This window comes from Pituophis catenifer, unplaced genomic scaffold (genome assembly GCF_029215685.1).
Source record: "Pituophis catenifer annectens isolate HBS135680 unplaced genomic scaffold, rPitCat1.0.hap2 SCAF_17, whole genome shotgun sequence".
Taxonomy (NCBI): domain Eukaryota; kingdom Metazoa; phylum Chordata; class Lepidosauria; order Squamata; family Colubridae; genus Pituophis; species Pituophis catenifer.
The window spans coordinates 14,113,019-14,130,744 of record NW_027256897.1 but is presented as its reverse complement, the minus strand read 5'-3'; the positions used below and the strand labels follow the sequence as shown (position 1 = coordinate 14,130,744).

Genomic DNA, 17,726 nt, shown 5'->3' with positions numbered 1-17,726 from the left:
TGCCTTTGGAAGTCCTTTGGGACAAGAGCCACAAAAGGCTCATCTCTGCTCCCTGCAACCTGGTTGGTTCCTCCAGAGGGATTACTGTATGTGGGGCTGCCCTTGAAAAGCATCCGGGAAACAGCTGGTGCAAAACGGGGCGGTGAGGACATTTACGTGCACCCTGAGATCAGCACACGCGACCCTTCTGTTGCCAGTTTGCTTCCAGATTCAATGCAGGATGCTGGGCATGACCTCCAAAGCCCCAGGTGATCTGAGGGGCGGCTTAGGTCTCCCCATCCCATCAGCCCCAGAGGTGTTCCATCAGGCGGGGCCCCGGAGAAGAGCTTTCTCTGCCACAGCACAGACCCTCTGGAAGGTCGTTTCCCAGACGGGAGGGTGGGCCCAATCTTACTGGCCTTTTGGGAAGGGTCTGAAAACTTGGACAGGCCATTCAGGCTCTTATGAGCTGCTGCTGGTGCTCTCCCTTGCTTTAAATTCTTTTCCACTTTACTTATGCAACCTTGTTTTTTGTTGTTCCATTTTGCCATATGAGTGAGTTGGGCCCAACTGGAGCTTTTCCCCCCAAGCTGCCAGGGCAGGGCAGCCCCACTGCCATGCCCTCCTGGCCCTCGTCCTGGAGGAAGGTGGGGCAGAGAGGAGCCCCACTGAGGGCAGCACTGGCCTCAGGCCTGGCAGGTCAAAGTGGGCTTCCTTCCCTCTTCTTGGCCTTTGCCCAGCCACTCCTACCTACTGATCATGTCCTCGTGGCCCTGGAGTTCTCTGGGGCTGCCCCTCCTCCCCAAGGAAGGTAGGGCCCATTCAACCCGGAGGGGCCAAGAGGGAACTTGGTGTTCTGCTGCCTGGTTTGTCTGAGTTTAGAACAAGCGTGGGATTGGGGAGCGCTTGTGCAGGTTCTCAGCTCTGGGAGAGGAATAGACCGGGAGAAGGCAGCTCTGGGGAGGCCAGGGGGTTCTCCCCCTGTAACCATTTGTCTAATGACTCTTCAAAGTTACGACAGCACTGAAAAAAGCGACTCACCAGCTCCTTGCACTTCCAACCATCCTAAAATCCCTGAAGTCACGGCGCCCCAATTTGGGCTGTTGGCACCTAACAAGTACTTACAATGGTTGCAAGCAACCTGGAATCATGTGACTGACTTCCAACCCGAAATGCCAGTGGGGGAAACCAGACTTGTGTAATGGTTGCGTGATTTACTTAACAATCATTTGCTTAACAGCCAAGGCAAAAAGGTTGTAAAATTGGACATACTTAAGGACTGTCTCACTTAGTGACAGAGTTTCCAGTCCCAACTGTGATCATAAGTTGAGGACTACCTGTATCCAGCTAATCTTGTGGACAGGGACCAGGGCTCCAGCAGCACCACCTACCGCAGGTAGGAAGGGGGAATCCCTGTTGGGCCAGATTCCACCTGTGGGTCAAGCAGGGGGAAGGAGGGGCAGCCAGAGGGGGCAAAGGCGACCTACTTTGACGGTGCTGAGGTCCATGGGGTGCTTGATGATGTCGTGGTAGTCGTGCAGCTCCAGGGCTTCGGCATCCACTGGCTTGTAGAAGGGCCAGGCGTAGGCTGCGTGCTTCTTGGACAGCATCTCCTTCAGGATGCTGTCGCAGTACTTGAGGTGCTCCGAGAGCTTGCCCTTCTTGCCCGCGTGCTGGGGCACCTCCCCATCTTCCAGGTCCTTCTTTGGCGGTTTGATGGGCCGGCCACCACTCTCCCGCCGAGCCACCACTTTGGCCTGCTTCGAGTCCAACAACTGTGGGGGGGATTCGCTCCGGCTGGCGGTGATGGCTGACGTGGTGGGCGTGGTGGTATCCGCTTTCCGCTTCACCCCCTTTTTCTGAAATTCAAGCACAGCCCATAAGGAGGGGGCAGGTGGAGAAGGGGCCCCCAAGGTGGTGGGTCAGGAAGAACTTAGGGGGGCCAGACAGATGGCAGCATCTCTCTGGCCTGAGACCAGAAACAGACCAACCTCTGCAAGGAAGGGGCAGCGGGGGCAGCGCCCCAGCCCCACCCCTGCCCTGGAGGAGAAGCGCCTCCGCAGAGAAGGGAGGCCCCCATTACCTTGACGATGGGCGGTGTTGGAGGAACGACTGCCATGATTGGGACGGCAGGAGGCGGGGGAGGCAGCACGGGCGTCACAGGGGGGGCAGTGATGGGGGTGACGTTCGCAGTGATGGTTGGCACAGGCGTGACGGCAATTACAGGCGTCTGAGATACCGACGGAGGGACGTTCTGGAAGGGCGCCGGAGGGGATGCAGAGGAGACGGCTGTGGCTGCTGGGTGCTGGGTCCCTGCCGGAAGGAAAGCAAGGCTGTCAAGAGGAAGGCCGGCTTTTCCTTTGCTATGGAATTGATGGCATGGGAATTCTCTCCCCCGCTCCCCAATCCTGTAGGGGTGGAGTCTGGGCAACTGAATGGAGGCTGAGTGTTTATTGGCCGGATGCCCTTCCTATCGCCAATGCAGAGTTCGCAGCAGATATTTACTCAGTGTGCCCAGAGACATAAATATCTGCCGCTACCTAGGATCGAACTCACAGCCACCTGATTGAGAGGCGAGGGCTCCACCTCTAGGCCACTGCACCACTATGATAAACATGAAGTATGGAGCATAAATGAAAAAATAGTAAAGAACATTAATTGGGAGTGGGGGGGAGAGAAAACTAGCTATGCTATGTGCCTGTCAAACAAAGAGAAAGGGAAGGGAAGGATAACAGAGGTGAATGAAGATGGTTGATCTTATGGAGGCAGGGAAAGTGCACAGGTGAAATTAAAGTTTAATCATGAACGAAAGAGTCACAATGAACCTTAGAAGTATGAATTGGCATCGAAGTTGCTCTGACTGCAGACAAAAACAAGAATTGGTTGGTGATGCAGCAGTGGCGTGTCACACTATGCTGCATGGCCACAGCAAAAGAGCCTGCAATGAATTCTAGAAAAAAGCTGCTGGACCCTCTGACTGAATGCCATCGGAGGAAAGACCCTAGACCAGGGGTCGGCAACCTTAAATACTCAAAGAGCCACTTGGACCCGTTTCCTGCAGAAAAAAAACACCGGGAGCCACAAAACCTGGGTGGGCGTGGCCAACTCGATGTCACTCACTCCCACCCAGTCACATGACCACCTAGCCACGCCTACCCAACCACAAAACTATTTTCTCTCTCTCTCTCCCCCTCTCTCCCCCCAAAGCGCAGCAAAGGCATGCGCGGGATGGGCGGCCGCTCGCTTAAGGAGGGTCTTAACAGTATGCGGCTTCTCCCATCGCCTTGCCGTGTCCTCGCCCACCTCCAGCAGCTCTTCGGGAACAGTATAAGAAAGATTATGGAGCCATTTAGAGGCCTTGGAGCTGTGGTGGAAAACCAACAGTCCTCCAAGACAGTTTCCCTTTAACAGACTATTCCCATCCTGGCCCTGAGAATTTGACTTTTGTTTCTTAAGTGAGGGACTTTCCACTATTCCCTGTTACATTTCATTTTGTTACTCGGATCAATTACAGAAACAAACTGGTCGAGACTAGTTTGTATTTTATTTCTGTCATCAAGGGTATTAAACAAACAAACAAATCAACAAATAAGCAAGCAAGCTGTGTAGCCCAATTCTGTATTGCCTGTAAAAGATGGGCTTTCCTTTCACCTCTCCATCCAAACCATAATGAAAATATAGAGCGGGGGGGGGGGGAGACAGACTTGGCCCTCCGGACTAAATCTGATGCTCTCCTCTCAATGCCCTCTCCAGTTTGAGGAGCAACCATGCATGAATGTCTCCATTTCACCCCTGTGCTATCCAACCCACTTCTTACTAGCTTGGGGTATAGTTGCAATTTTTTCTGCTAAATCAAAGCTATACCATGTCTAAAGGGAAGGGGACAAGCAAGATTCCAATGTAGCATGCATTACCGAGACCTGGCCAACATCGTATGTGTGCACGTATGTGTGTATGTGTGTGCGCCCCTTGGTTTGACTAGGTTTGGCACCAGCCGAGATCCCAAGGCAGGAGAAGTGAGATCATCTGACAATCTCTCTTGGCCTTCAGGGGCCGTGTCCTCCGTGTTGAACTGCGAGATAGACAGCAAATAAATGTAATAATAAACAAATAAAATAAAATCCTCAGAAATGTTTCTCTGCTTCGCCACCTAGTCCCTTTCCATGAACACCATTGTTATGGCAATCAGGCCTGCATGCGCAGCCTTTATCTCTGACCTGAGTTGGGGGTCCCAGCTGCCATCTTCCGAGCTTTGCCTTTAGGCACGGGGGGCAGCAGCTCCACTTCCTCCTGAGGCATCTGGGCCACTTTCTGCAGGAAGATCTTTTCCAAGGCTTGTGCCATGAGGACAATATCATCTGTTGGCTGGCAGAGAAAAAGGCATGGGAAAAGAAGGAAATGGAAAGTAACACACAGGGCCAAAGCCAAACTGAAATGCAAATGTCCACACGTTCATTGCTAACTTTTGGGGACAGAGGCCATTTGGCCTCAGAGGTTTTGGGCCTGAGGGAGAAATTCAGAGCCAACACCCCCTCTTGGTAGTGGCATAGCCTGTAAATGCCATGAGCCTCCCCCAGAAAAGAGCAGACTAGATCCTTTACCTTGTTGTAAATGTAACAATTGGTAAACATGGTGTTGAAATCCTGCATGCATTCACTGGCGCTCCAGTAGTAGTTGTGCTCCAGGCGCTTCTTGATGGTGCCCATGTCCATCGGGTTCTTGATGATTTTGTGGTAATCCTGTTGGGGAGAGGAAGCAGTCAGTCTTCCACTGGCACCCTGGGGATCACCTCAGAACAGGGGTGTCAAACTCGATTTCATTGAGAGCCGCATCAGGGTTGTGGTTGACCTCAGGGGGGCTGGGACGGGTGTGGCCAGATGGTCACAGCCAACTGGGTGAGTGTGGCCAGCTCGACATTGCTCACTTTGGGTGCACCTGTGGTGGACCAGGTAGGTGGGTGGATCCATTGTCTCCAGCACGTGCCCAGGGGGTAGGGTGGGAGCAGCCCCTTGCTGGCTCCAGGGAGGCCCCGTGGATCTAAGGCTGACCGTGTTCCAGTCTGGATGGCCGTCACCAAGTTTTATATCAGCACTTGGCCAGCCTGGGCCGGGGCCAAGGCACTGGGGGACGGTCCTTCACTGTTTCCAGGGCAGCTCCACTGGCCAGATCTAACCACAATCACAGGCAGGATCTGGCCCATGGACCTTGAGTTTGAGACCCCTGCCTTAGAAGATGGCTAGCAAGAAAGGCTGTGTCACGGGAAGCCCTAAATTCTGATAGTGGAGAGTGATGGATGGAGCAATCAATCAATCAATCAACCAACCAACCAACCAACCAGAATAGAGCTGGAAGGGACCTTGGAGGTCTTCTAGTCCAGCCCTCTGCAACAGCAGGAGACCCAATACCATTTCAGACAAGTGTCTGCCCAATCTTTTTTTAAAACCACCAGGGATGAAACAGAAGCAACTTCTGAAGGCAACTTCTGTTCCACTGGTTAATTCTCCTCACTATTAGGAAGTTTCTTCTTAATTCCAAGTTGCTCCTGCCCTTGATGAGTTTCCATCTGCTGCTTCTTGTCCTGCCCACAGGTGCTTTGGAGAATAAGTTGACCCCCTCTTCTTTGGGGCAGCCCCTGAGATATTGGAAGACTGCTCTCACGTCACCACTACTTCTTCTTTTCTCTAGCCCAGGGGTGTCAAACTCAAGGCCCGGGGGCCAGTTCCAGCCCACAGGGTATTTAGGTCTGGCCTATGGGGTTGCTCTGGAAATAGTGAAGGACCGGCCTGCGGTGCTTCTGCCAGTGAAAACGGGCTCCTGAGCTGTGTTTTATGCTGCGACAGCCTCCTGCAACCCTTGGTTGAACTCCGTTTTCACTGGCAGAGGGTTGCAGGAGGCCATCACAGCTGAAAATGGAGCACTTGAACCACCACAGGCGCCCCCAACACGAGTGATGTCCAGCTGGTCACACACCCCCAGGCCACACACCCCGAGGTCAAGCACAACCCTGTTGCGACCCTCATTTAATTTGACCCCCCTGCTCTAGACTACACATACCCAATTCCTGCAGTGATGATAGCAGTGATGGTAGCATGTAATTAAGAACATCAATTAATCTTATTCCTAGGTGTAGTGCAAGGAAAACAATCACATTCACAACACAGTGAAAACCAGCAAGACAGTAAGACAGTCTTAATAACCAATCAAAAACATCATTAACCCCAGGTAAGTATGATGATGGAGAGTTTTGACAATAAACACTAAATATCTGGGTATTCTTTTCCTCTCATAAATAATATATATTTGTCTCTGCGCACTGTATAAATACACTGAATATTCTTGAACAAGATATGGTAACCGCTATTACCGTACCATATTATATGGTAACAACAAGCAATGAAAACCTCCTAGAATCCATATTGGTCAATATAAAAGGAAAAAAGAATGATACTGCGGTAGGCGTATACTGCAGGCCACCCAACCAAGCAAAAGAAATAGATGGACTTTTTGCTAAACAATTAACAAATGTATGTAGGAAACATACTACACTAATAATGGGAAACTTTAACTATCCTGATATTCAATTGGAAGACAAACTCTGCAGAAAGTGGGAGATCGAACAAATTCCTAACCAACCTAGCTGACCACTTTGTCATCCAAAAGGCAGAGGAGGGAAGTAGAGGAAAAGCCATACTTACTAATAGAGAAGAAGTGGAAGAGGGAGTGGAAGCTGCCAGAACTTTGGGTGAGTGACCACCTCATATTTGAATTGAATATAATGCAAACACCAACAAAAGAAAATAATCCAACCAGTGTCTTTAAGAGCTGATTTTCACAAACTCTCAGAAGGTCGCAAAGGGGATCATGTGACCCTGGGACAATGCAACCGTCATAAATACATCCCAAGTGCCCGAATTTTGATCACGTGACCATGGGGATGCTGCAATGGTCTTAAGTGTGAAAAGCAGTCACAAGACTAAACCATATGAAGAACGGCTGCAGGTTTGGGGTCTGGCTAGTCTAAAGAAAAGAAGACTTAGAGGTGACATGATAGCAGGCTTGGAGGTTTTTAAGAGGAGACTGGACAGCCACCTGTCTGAAATGGTCCAGGGTCTCTTGCTTCAACAGGAGGTTGGACTAGAAGATCTCCAAGCTCCCTTCGAGCTCTATGATGATGATGATGATGATGACGACAACGATGATTGGAAAAAAATTTTTTTTTCAAATGCCAGCAGTTTGATTTTCACCAGCTCAAGGTTGACTTAACCTTCAATCCTTCCACGGTTGCTAAAATGAGGACCCAGATTGTTGGGGGCAATAGACTGACTCTGTAAACCACTTAGAGAGAGCTGTAAAGCACTGTGAAGCGGTATATGAGTGCTATTTTGTGTTTTCCTGCCTTTTATCAGAAACAAAATATTGAGCCAGACTGGAAGTCACTTTTGTTCTACTTGGCTTTGTTTCATTTGAGATGGGATGCCAAAGTGCCATCATTCCATGTGAGTGGTCATGTTTGCCTCAGCTAAAATTCAACAATATTTGGGGATTTCCTTATTTTCTTCTGGATTTCAAATAAATAAATAAAATAATTAAGGGGGAAGAGAAAAAATTAGGCTGACCGGCTGTCTTGCTTTGGGAATCTGGAAAGTTAAGGCAAAATCCTGCAGGATCTGAACGACTTAAAAGAGCCAGTAAGCCTACTGCAAGACATCAGAAATCTGTTATTTTTGCTGTCATGGTGAAGGTGATGCAATGTTTACTCTCCAAGGATGGGGTGGGAATCTTTCCATTTAGCAACACAAGCACATAGAGAGTGACTAGATAATTCTCTTAGGAGGCAGGATTCTGACTGCCACCTCAAAACCAAACTCCACATGCACAGGGAAAACGGAGCTGTGTTATGGACCAATTGTTCCATCTTCAGGAGCACGTGCCTATCAAACATGGCCTTTAATTGGAACCAAAGAGCCAAGAGAACCTCCTGAATCTCGCTTTTCACTCAAGATGACAATTTTAACTGCTTTTGCAGACAGCTTCAAAAGGCACCTTCACACAATATCATCTTATAGGAGGGGGGGTCAAACTGGATTTCTTCGTGGGCCGGATCAGCATTGTAGTTCTCCACTGTGGGCCAGCAGGAGGGGGGAGGGGGGGCAGGAAGTGTGGGGGGGGGGGCAGATGGGACGAACACCTCCTGCAGCACTCTGCCGGCCAAAAACGGTCTGCATGGAGGCCTCCTGAGGCCCCTGCGTGGCCCGTTTTGGCCAGCAGAGGCACCGTGGCCTGGTCCTTTGATATTTGCAGTCCGGGCCTATGGGCCGGATTTAAGCACCCCGAGAGCCAGATCTGGCCTGTGGGTCTTGAGTTTGACACCTCTGGTCTATAACATGTCCTGATTTTAAATTTAACCATGGTGCAGAAGTTAAATGTTAAATGACTTGACAGTGACATTAAAAAAAGAGAAAGCCACACACACAGGAAATATCACTCACCGGTAAGTTTAATTTAATGGCATCAACTGGCTGATAGAAGGGCCAGGCAAACTGGTGCTTCCACAGGGTCTTCACCACCACATTCTGCATGTACTGCAGTTGGTTCGTCTTCCTGCCAGGCTTGGTAGGGTTGGTGACCTCTGGGGGAGGAGGGTTGACCGGCCCCTGGGGGGCCTGGATGGCTGATGTAAGGGCAGACATGGTTCCCCGCCTCCTGGCTTCACTGAGGGCAGCCGCAGCAAAAGGGAGGAGGAGGAGGAAGAGGGCCGCCTTTTATGCTCCCCGCGTGGGATGGGCATCCCATTTCCAGGGACCAGCTATGCAGCCTGAAGGAGCAAGGAAAAAAGGCATGGTCAGTTTCTTCAGATGGCATTATGGAAAGCGAAACATTTTGGGGGCAAAACATTCAACCTCTTTTCCCAGATTCCATGACTACTTGGCACTCCAGAAATAAATGTAATCCATTTGGAGAGTTTCAGACTCCTATCTTGCATCCCCATCACTCCCCCCAGAGCAGAGGAAGAGGCAACCAACTCTCTGGGGCCGTAAGCCATCCAGGTTTACGGCTCAAATGAAGAGCCTTACATAAAAGAAAACCCGAACATTCCTAAAGATATTGAGAGGCCCCATCAGTGATATGCTTATTAAGTACAGTCAACTGCCACCTGCCAGCCACGGGTGATTTTCAGAGAGAGAGAGAGCCTTTGCAAACAAACCGACAAGCTCAGAGGCACCACCGTGACCATTACAGACATCGGGGAAAGGGGGGAGGGGCTTCTATCACATCCCCTTTCTAAGGCCAGGGCTAGTTCTTCTCAATGGGCAGAGGAAACGTAGCACACGCTCTGAAGTCTCAAACCCAATTTTTCAACAGTTATGCCCCAAAGAAGAGGTGCCTTTATGGTTTAACGAGGGTCGGATTCCCACAACATACTGAAGCCTTTTGTGTTGGCCGCATCTAGTGTGTTACACAAAACCTCAGGTGAAATTTGAACTGGAGCCCCGCCAATGCCTGCCTCTTGAAGAAAGAGCAGATAATCCTACAATCATCAACGAAGATAAAAGAACATTTTCAAGAAAACAGCCAAGCTCAGAGACCACCAAGGACCTCCATAACTACAAGTGACTTTTCTTCCTTCCTTCCTTCCTTCCTTCCTTCCTTCCTTCCTTTCCTTCCTTTCCTTCCTTCCTTCCTTTCTTTCTTTCTTTTTCTTGGAAATTGAAGTCCGTCAATATTTGCCTTAGTCAAGTACAAAATGGCAGATAGGATCCCATTTTTTTTTTTTTTTTTGGTCAGAATCTTTACTCCAACTAACTCTTTGCTAGTAGTTTCTTTATGGACACAAAGGTCCATAACTGATTTTGTTCAGCTCTTTGTCCTTGGTGCACGCAACAGGGTTCAAAGGCAGCAGCTCGATCCATATACGTGGCAAGCCATATGATGACTTCGTTTTCATTTAACATTCGTAAGGAAACTAAGCAAACAAATAGTTTGTTCAAAATAGCTAAACATTACCCTGTTTCCCCCAAAATAAGACCTCCCCTGATAATAAGCCCAATCGGGCTTCTGACCACATGGCAATAAGGCCAAGCGTTTATTTCAGGGCTCAACAAATTATAAGACAGGGTCTTATTTTCGGGGAAACACAGTATTTTTTTTACATTAGGCTAAGACAATGTGACTCAAAGTACTAGCAAAGGGACTATATAATTTAAAACTATTAACCATAAGGCAGTTGGGGCATTTTCATTCTGACAATAAAATAAAATGACACACCAAGAGCAAAATCCAATTTCTATACCATCAGTCATTTCAAGTGAATAAAGATTTGATCTTTTCAAGGATTCACATAATAAATCGAAGTATAATTTGTTTAAATATGGGAAATGTCCCGAAGAAGGCAACAGATATATCTATTCCAGGAGTGACTCTCTTTTTTTCCCAGTGAAAACTACAAACTCCACCAAACGCCTCCCATCACTGGGTTTAATAGTTACAGAGCTCCCCATATGAAGAGATGAGTCACATAAGAGCAAAGCTTTTCTTGAGGGTGGAGTTTCAGTAAAATAAAAACTTCCAAACCATGAACCAAGGGTTTCCTCAAACATTTCTGCCTATCATGGGCCAATCCATGTGGCCAGAAGAGAGTGCAAAGAGCAGGGATGGCCCAGGCTGTGGCCTTCTGTAACTGACCTTCCAATCTGCAGGGAGCCCCACCACTTTGGAGCCACCTAAATGGGCACAAAGTTGGGGACAGTTTGCAAAACCTCCCCCTCTCCCCTCATAGGCACTAACCACATTTTTTCCTGATATTTTGAAGCAGTTTTTCATCACCATAACAACAGTTTATACTTTGGTATCAATCCCCAAAACGTTGGTATAGATTAAAACAATAGTTCCCACAGCCTAGAATTTGCAAAGTTACTTCTGGCTATAAATGATGGGAAACTATCCAGTAAGTTCTCCTGATTGCACACAACCCATCATCCAACTCTCCGATTCTCTTTCGGCTACAACTACCTGTGTGTTAACAACCAAAAAAGTATGTTGCTTTTTTTTTGTTCCTTCCCTCCTGAAGAGATGCAAGATGCAAGGGGGGGGGGGGGAAAGGAAGGGCTCTGGAAAGCTCATTCCAGCAGCCTCCCTGTAAATGTTATATACAAGCACAATAATGACATGAGTAATGCAGAACTCATGGAGCCACTTCCTACCGTTCCCAGGGCGCCTCCTGGGCACCACCACCTCTCATTATCCAGGCCTCTGCTTCAAAGCAAAGCGAGGTGCTGGCTTCGTTCAGTCATCAGGTGGAGCCCAGATGCTGAGGCTGCTCTTGGGTCGAAGCTCAAGCATTAATCCTCCGACTCTCATAAAGTGCACTCAGTCCATGCTTTGAAACGTGTCTGAGCACTCAGGAGCTCCCAAAAAGCTCATCAAAAGTGCCTCAATGAAAGCGGCTGCACCTCGACCAGGCGCTCTCTGTGCACTGTGGATTCCAACTGCCATGCTGAAGTCAGAGGGGCCTGCCTGCCTGCCTGCCTGCCTGGAAACCAGAGCTGAAAAGGACCAGGAAAAGCCCCTGTATTGAGCCCAGGAGCCAGAGGAGCAGGGACACCGCTGGTGCTGGAGAAGAACTTGCTTTGCCCTCCAACCTGCCCAGATCCCCCTGCAGAGAAATGGCATCTGTGGCAGGTCACAAAAGAGGCTCTGGAAGGCAGCAAACAGCTGATGGGCGACTGCAAACCTTTCTCAGATCCTGGCAATTGTGTTTACTTATGGACTAGTTTTTTTATCCTGCTTTTATTTTTTTAATTCAAAGCAGCATGCATAGCTTAATGCTTCCTGTTTTCTCCACAACAATCCTGTGAGGTAGGTTGGGGAGAGGGGGAGAGAGCACCTGCCCCAGAGTCACCCATCCGGCTTTCACCCCTAAGGGAGGATGACAATTTGCATTCTTCTGGTTTCCTTTAACTGCTACACCAAATTGGCTCTCACCAATTACTTTGCCAAGAAAAAAGAACTCCTGTGTCCCACACACAGAAAGAAAGAAAAAGCTAACTTTTCCCAAGAATGGCATGCAGGCGTATACACACACACACACACACATTTTCGGGCATCCGGTTTTCGTATTTGTCAGAAACAATAAACCTGAATGACAGAAAAATTGCTGCAATTCTCCCCAGAATTTTTTATTGCTGTGAATAAATGAAGTAACAGATAAAGCATAAAGGTCAAGCAGCCTCCAAATGATGAGGGGGGGGGGGGGTCTAGCAGGCACAAAGTACCATTTTATTTCGGCTCCGAGGCTGCTGCATTCTGGATTCCAGAAACTTCTCTGTTATAAGGCAGCACTTAAATCCCGCAGGCGGCACCTCCACCCCCCCCCCCAATCCCATGGCTCTCCTCCATCCAGGGGCTCCTTCTACCTTGGGAGTCGGCCAACCCAACCACTTCAGTCTGCCACTCTTTGGCAGGCTGCTTAGCAGCTGAGTTTTGCACGCTGCCTTCCTGGCAATTAAGAGTTTTCATCATCTCTGATCCTTGTGACTAGGAATTATGGGAGCTGTAGTCCAAAACAACCGTAGGGAATCAGGTGATTTACCCCAAGTTCCTTCCATAACCTGTTGCTGGGGAAGGCAAGTAATTACAAAGACTGTGATTTTAGAAAGCCATTCAGCCGGCTGAGCTGTTTTTTAAAAAGCCAGAGTAGTGATTTTTTTTCTTAGTTGAACTTTTTGCACACTTCCTCAATGGAATAAGCTTAGACATCCTCATGAAGAAGGTGCCCGTAGCACATGAACCAGCGTAGCTCCTTCTGCTTTCCTGTGATTCAGGCAGAGCGGGATGTTCAAAAGCCAAAACTCCTTTCCACAAACCAGCATAGCAGAGACCTCCAGAGATGCAAAGCCTCCACTGCACCTCCGGTTTTTTTATAGGAGGGAAACATTAAATTCAATGCACTGCGATGGTACCCCAACTCGGACAAACAAGCTAACAATAAACAACAAAGAACCACCAAGAACCACTGAGACCACTTCCACCCACACTGACAGGGCAAGCCACGGGCATATAAAATGAGAGCAAACCCTGCTCCCTATACCAGGCGTGCCCAAGCTGCAGCCCTGGAAAGCAGTCCCACAAGATCGTAAACTTTTAACATTTATATGTGTATACAAATTAACTATATTATATACAGTTATAACAGGTGGAAGACTGGCAGAATGCATCCATGGCAGTCAGAAGACAAGACAAAAATTATTTAATTTCACAACATAGAGACAGATTTAACCATCGTTTCAATTGGGAAAATGTGACCATCCTAGACCAGGCCAAGTCCAAAAATGCCAGGGAATTTCTAGAAGCCTGGCACTCTGACAAATCAGCCATCAACAGACACATAGGCATTAACAACATCTACAGATTATGCAAAAAAGACCATCAACCAGCTCAAAAGACAACCAAAAAGACCCCAACACCTCTCCACCAGCAATCAGCACCCAGATCAGCCAGATTAACTCCAGGTTAACTTCAGACCAACAATCAAGAAACTGCCAAAGAGCCATCAGTAAACAGCCCAAACAAAGAAGCCCTAAGAAGTCCCCACCCACACAGACAGGCAAGACACCAGAATATAAACTGACAGCAAACAGCACTCCTTACTAGCACTGATGATGTTACCTAATTGGGTAATGAAACGTCTGAAAGAAAACAGCCAAGCTCACAGAGCGCCAAGGACCCCACAGAACCTCAACTGCTAGGCAACACTGTTTCTATGGCACATAAAAGCCCAGGCAGAAGAGATGGCTGAAGTCGGCCTGACTGCATCACTATACACAAAGCCATTTCAGCTGCTTTCTATGAAACGGCTACTGTACTGCAGTTGGTAAAGCTCAGATAGCTTGAAGTGCAAACGTTAACTCATCACGGCTCATTCAATGAGCCATGCTTAAGAAAACAACGTGTTAGGCAGTGTGTGAACCAAGACACAGAACGTCTCAAAAGGTTACAGATGAAGCCTGCACTCTCTGAAATAAGGCTATTCTATCAGACTCACTGCTGAATAAATCCACTCGGGACGGGAGGTGGGGGGAGGCAGGCACACAACTTAAGTACCAAATTAGGCTAACAAAGTACACATTCAGCTTCCAAAGTTCATCCACAAGTTATGAGAGGCCCTCTCCCTTTCACCCATCTTCCCCAGGCAGGGCTGGAAGAGGGAGCACAAGCATCTCTCCTAACTTCTTCAACAACTTCTGTGCCGGCTGGGCTTGGTAGTTTAGCATCACCTGGGCAGGAATAGGAAATGTTACTTGACAACCAAAGCAGTGCAATCACAGGGCCACTGTAATCTTATAGGCAAATGGATTTATTCCTAGGTGTGCACTTAAGTATTGATAGACACCTCCACCGCAGTTAGTTATTGAATTTCTGCTCTTCAAAAGCTCCAATCAATTAGTCCTGCAATCCAAAGACTATCCTCTAAGTGTTTAGAATAAATATTAGAAAGTAGGACATTCCAGAGAGTTACAGGTTGGAAACCAAACTTCAGAGCCAGAGTTGAGCAAAGTGACCTTTTCTACGGCAACCTAAAAGCCTCAAGTCCCCTCCTGAGAACTGAATTCGTTACCTCTGGTGGGAAAGAGAAAGGGAGTTCCTACCTGCTCTTTAAGGAGGCTGAAAGTGGGGGGGGGGAGACTTCAATAGTGCACTGGCTGTGTGTGCACTTTTCTGCCTTGGGTCAAAGTCCATCAGCACCAAGCAATGCCCAGAGAAACACTGGCTCAAACCATACTCTGCATTCAGCCATAGAGGAGCTTTGTTGCTGCCCACTAAATATGCCAGGGTTTACAATCGTCCCTCCAAAACGTGGCATTTATGATGAAATTTGCACCTGCCTTCTGCTAATATAAAGCACTCAAGTTGGCTTGCAACAGTTAAAAAAAACACAAAATATGAAGTCCACCCACCCATAAAACTAAAACCAATTAAGAGTTCAAAGCCTGATGAGAGAAATGCATTTTGACCATTTCCCTTAAAGGCTGGGGCAAAGAACACCTCCCTACGGGACAGGAGAACTTTTCTGCCGGACTCAAGAGGCAGGCTTCCCAGGGGCCTCTGATCTGGGCAATCGGGCCCAAGCCTGGTTTCAGAGCTGGGCTCTGGTCTTTCCCCCAATCAATTACGGCATGTTTAGCAATGTGTGGTGTAGCATAACTTTCACGCAGGTCTCTGTCTGAGCAAAATCCATTCACCATTTGGACTAACAGGGAGTTGCGTTTGCACCCAGGCTTCCCGGTCCAGCTTGAGAGCCGGGTCCCCAGCAGCCCAGTGGGGCCACCAGCAACCTGCCAGTCCTCCAAAGCTTCTTCCCCGACTGACTCGGAAGTTTTGACAGGTGTCAGTAACTTTCTTCCCGGCTCTTCCAGGCTGCCAGGCCGGTCTTCTTTGACCAAAGCTAAGAAGGGGCTGCAGGACTTTGGCAGCTGGGAATTTTGGAGGAAAAGCAAGCGAGCCGGGCAACCCCCGAACCGCCCAGCGATGAATGGCTGCCTGTCTCGCCCAGCCCGGTGGGGAACTGCGGCGGCGGCTGCCCCCTCCATCCCGGCAGAGCTCAGCTTGGGCCGGGGGCGCACCGGCCCCGCAGCCCAAGGAGACGGAGAGGGCAGGAAGCCCCCGGGGGAGCCCCACGCCTCCCTCCGCTGCGGAGAAGAGCCGGCAGCTGCCCTCCGGCCGGGGCTGGCGGAGGCCGCGTGGGAGCCCACCGGGGAGGCCGCCCCAACTTCGGGGGAAGCGCCGCGGCGGAGACCGCGAGGGGCGCACCTTCCCCCGCTCAGGAGGAGGTCGCTTGGCGGGGAGGACGGACGGACGGACGGACGGACGGGCCCCGGTAAGAGGCCCCTCCAGGCACACTCGGGAACCCCCGCTTGCCGGCCCCGGGAGAAGGGGCGATCCGCGGGGGCCCCGGCCGGGCTTCGGCCGCCCTCCGAGGCGCCACTTCGCCGGGCCCACCGAATGGCGCCGGCCTTTGTGTGGCCGCCGCCGCCGCCGGCGAAGATGGCGCGGAGGGGGAGTCGCTTCCCGCCCGCCCGCCTTTGTTGCTGTGGCGCCCCTCCCCCCGCGCGGCGGTTGGGGTCCCCGCGGCGCCCCTCCCCTCCCTCCCTCCCCTCCCCTCCCCTCCCCTCCCGGCCTGGGCCCGCCCGCCCGCTTACTTGGGCCCGCCGCCCCCGCTGCCGCCGCCCCCGCCTGGCCAGGCCGGCGGGCGGGCAGGCTGGCCGGCTGCTGGCTGGCGCTGCGTACCAAGCCGCTCCTGCCGCCGCCGCCGCCGCCGCTCCGGTCCGCTGCCGCCCGCCGAGGCCAGTCGGGCTGATGCGCGGACGGGGCGCAGCGCTGCGCTCATGCGCCGGCCGCGCGGGCCGCCGGGAAGCGTAGTTCGCTGGCGCGGCCTGGCGCGGCGCTCCGCCCGGCGGGGACTACAAGCCCCAGCCTTCGCGCGCCGCCTTTCTTCGCCGCGCCGCCAACAAAGCGCTCGGCGGCGGCGGCGGCCCGGCCAGGTAGGCCTCCGCTCGGGGGCCCCGTCGGGAGAGGTTTTGCCGGGGCTCCGTACCAGCGACCGAGGCGGCCTCGCGGGGGAAAGGCCGGAGTCGGCCCCGTCGCGCAAGCGGCCCAGGCATCCCCCGGCTCCGTTTCTGCCCTGGAAGCTTCCGAGGTGGAGGCCGCGAAAGGCCTGGCAGAGCCTCCCGGGGCGGCCGGAGCGCCTCTCCTCGGGCCCTTCTTTGTCATGGACGGGGCGGCCCCTCCCGTCAGGGGTCTCAGGGAAGGCCTGTGCGCGGGTTCCTGGGTCGGGGACCCTTCAAATGCCCGGCTTGACTACTGTAACATGCTCCATGTGGGGCTGCCCGTGAGGACCACCCAGAAGCTTGGACTGGTCCAGAATGCGGCGTCTCCAACAGCCATGGATGGGCATGCGTGCCTCAGTCTTCCCTTGCAACGCCCCTGCCTTCCGAGGGGTATGGTTGGTGGTTTGTTTGCAAGCGAGATGCAAAGTGTACCTACAAAGTCTGCATTGCCATAGCTAGCGCATGGTTCCTTGAGGGCACACCTGCCTCCCACAGCATCTGCTCGGCCAATTGGTTCCTGCAAGACTGGCACACACCATGTTCCGACAGACCTCGGAAGCCAGCCTTCTCTGCAGCAGCACCTGCTCTGTGGTTCCCCCAGAGATCTGGATGTGCCCAACTCTGCTGTTGGTTAGAGCTGTGAAAACTTGGCTCCAAAACCGTAAATTCGAGTAGTCCTCATATATTGACCACTTGTCCTGTGACCATTCAAAGTTACAGTGGTACTGGGTGGTACTTAGGATGGGTCCTCAAAGTTCTGGCTGTCCCAGCAGCCCTAAATGCCACATGGCCCCAATCTGGGCACCTGGCAGCTGTCTTAGACAAACAGTTGGCAGCATCTCAAAGTCAGGTGATAGTTATTTGCCATCTTTCCTGTCAGCAAAGTTAATGGGGAAGGTGGCAAGTCATGCTAGTTACTCTCACTCTCCCCCACACGCTCATTGTGCTCATGCCATGCGGGCCACCCACATGTCCTCCCCATAGGGCAGCAGCCATTTACCTGGGACTCGCCGTCCTTGCTTAACAATGGCAACGGAGTGTCAGGCTTGCTTAGGTCGACATCACACTTTACAAATATGCCTCTTAAGGACAAATTCCTTAAGACAAATTCCTCTGTATCATCATTGTTAACCAAGGACTTCT

At 50.9% G+C, this 17,726-nt stretch overlaps 1 protein-coding gene across 3 annotated transcripts in view; it reads right to left on the bottom strand.

Annotated features, from left to right (window-relative positions):
* The window catches only part of BRD3 (bromodomain containing 3), a 31,261-nt gene extending 15,000 nt beyond the window's left edge, over nucleotides 1-16,261 (bottom strand). The window contains exons 1-6 of one of the 3 annotated variants that reach the window (XM_070955640.1): nucleotides 16,176-16,261; nucleotides 8,469-8,794; nucleotides 4,581-4,718; nucleotides 4,197-4,344; nucleotides 2,063-2,292; nucleotides 1,467-1,838 (exon numbers count right to left, since the gene is read on the bottom strand). In XM_070955640.1, coding sequence (XP_070811741.1) covers nucleotides 1,467-1,838; nucleotides 2,063-2,292; nucleotides 4,197-4,344; nucleotides 4,581-4,718; nucleotides 8,469-8,669 — 1,089 coding nt within the window. In that variant the 5' untranslated portion in view covers nucleotides 8,670-8,794; nucleotides 16,176-16,261. Of the gene's footprint in view, nucleotides 1-1,466; nucleotides 1,839-2,062; nucleotides 2,293-4,196; nucleotides 4,345-4,580; nucleotides 4,719-8,468; nucleotides 9,620-16,175 lie in introns of those variants that run through there. The other 2 variants (XM_070955642.1, XM_070955641.1) reach the window with 2 other exon arrangements.
* Nucleotides 16,262-17,726: the final 1,465 nt, after the last annotated feature.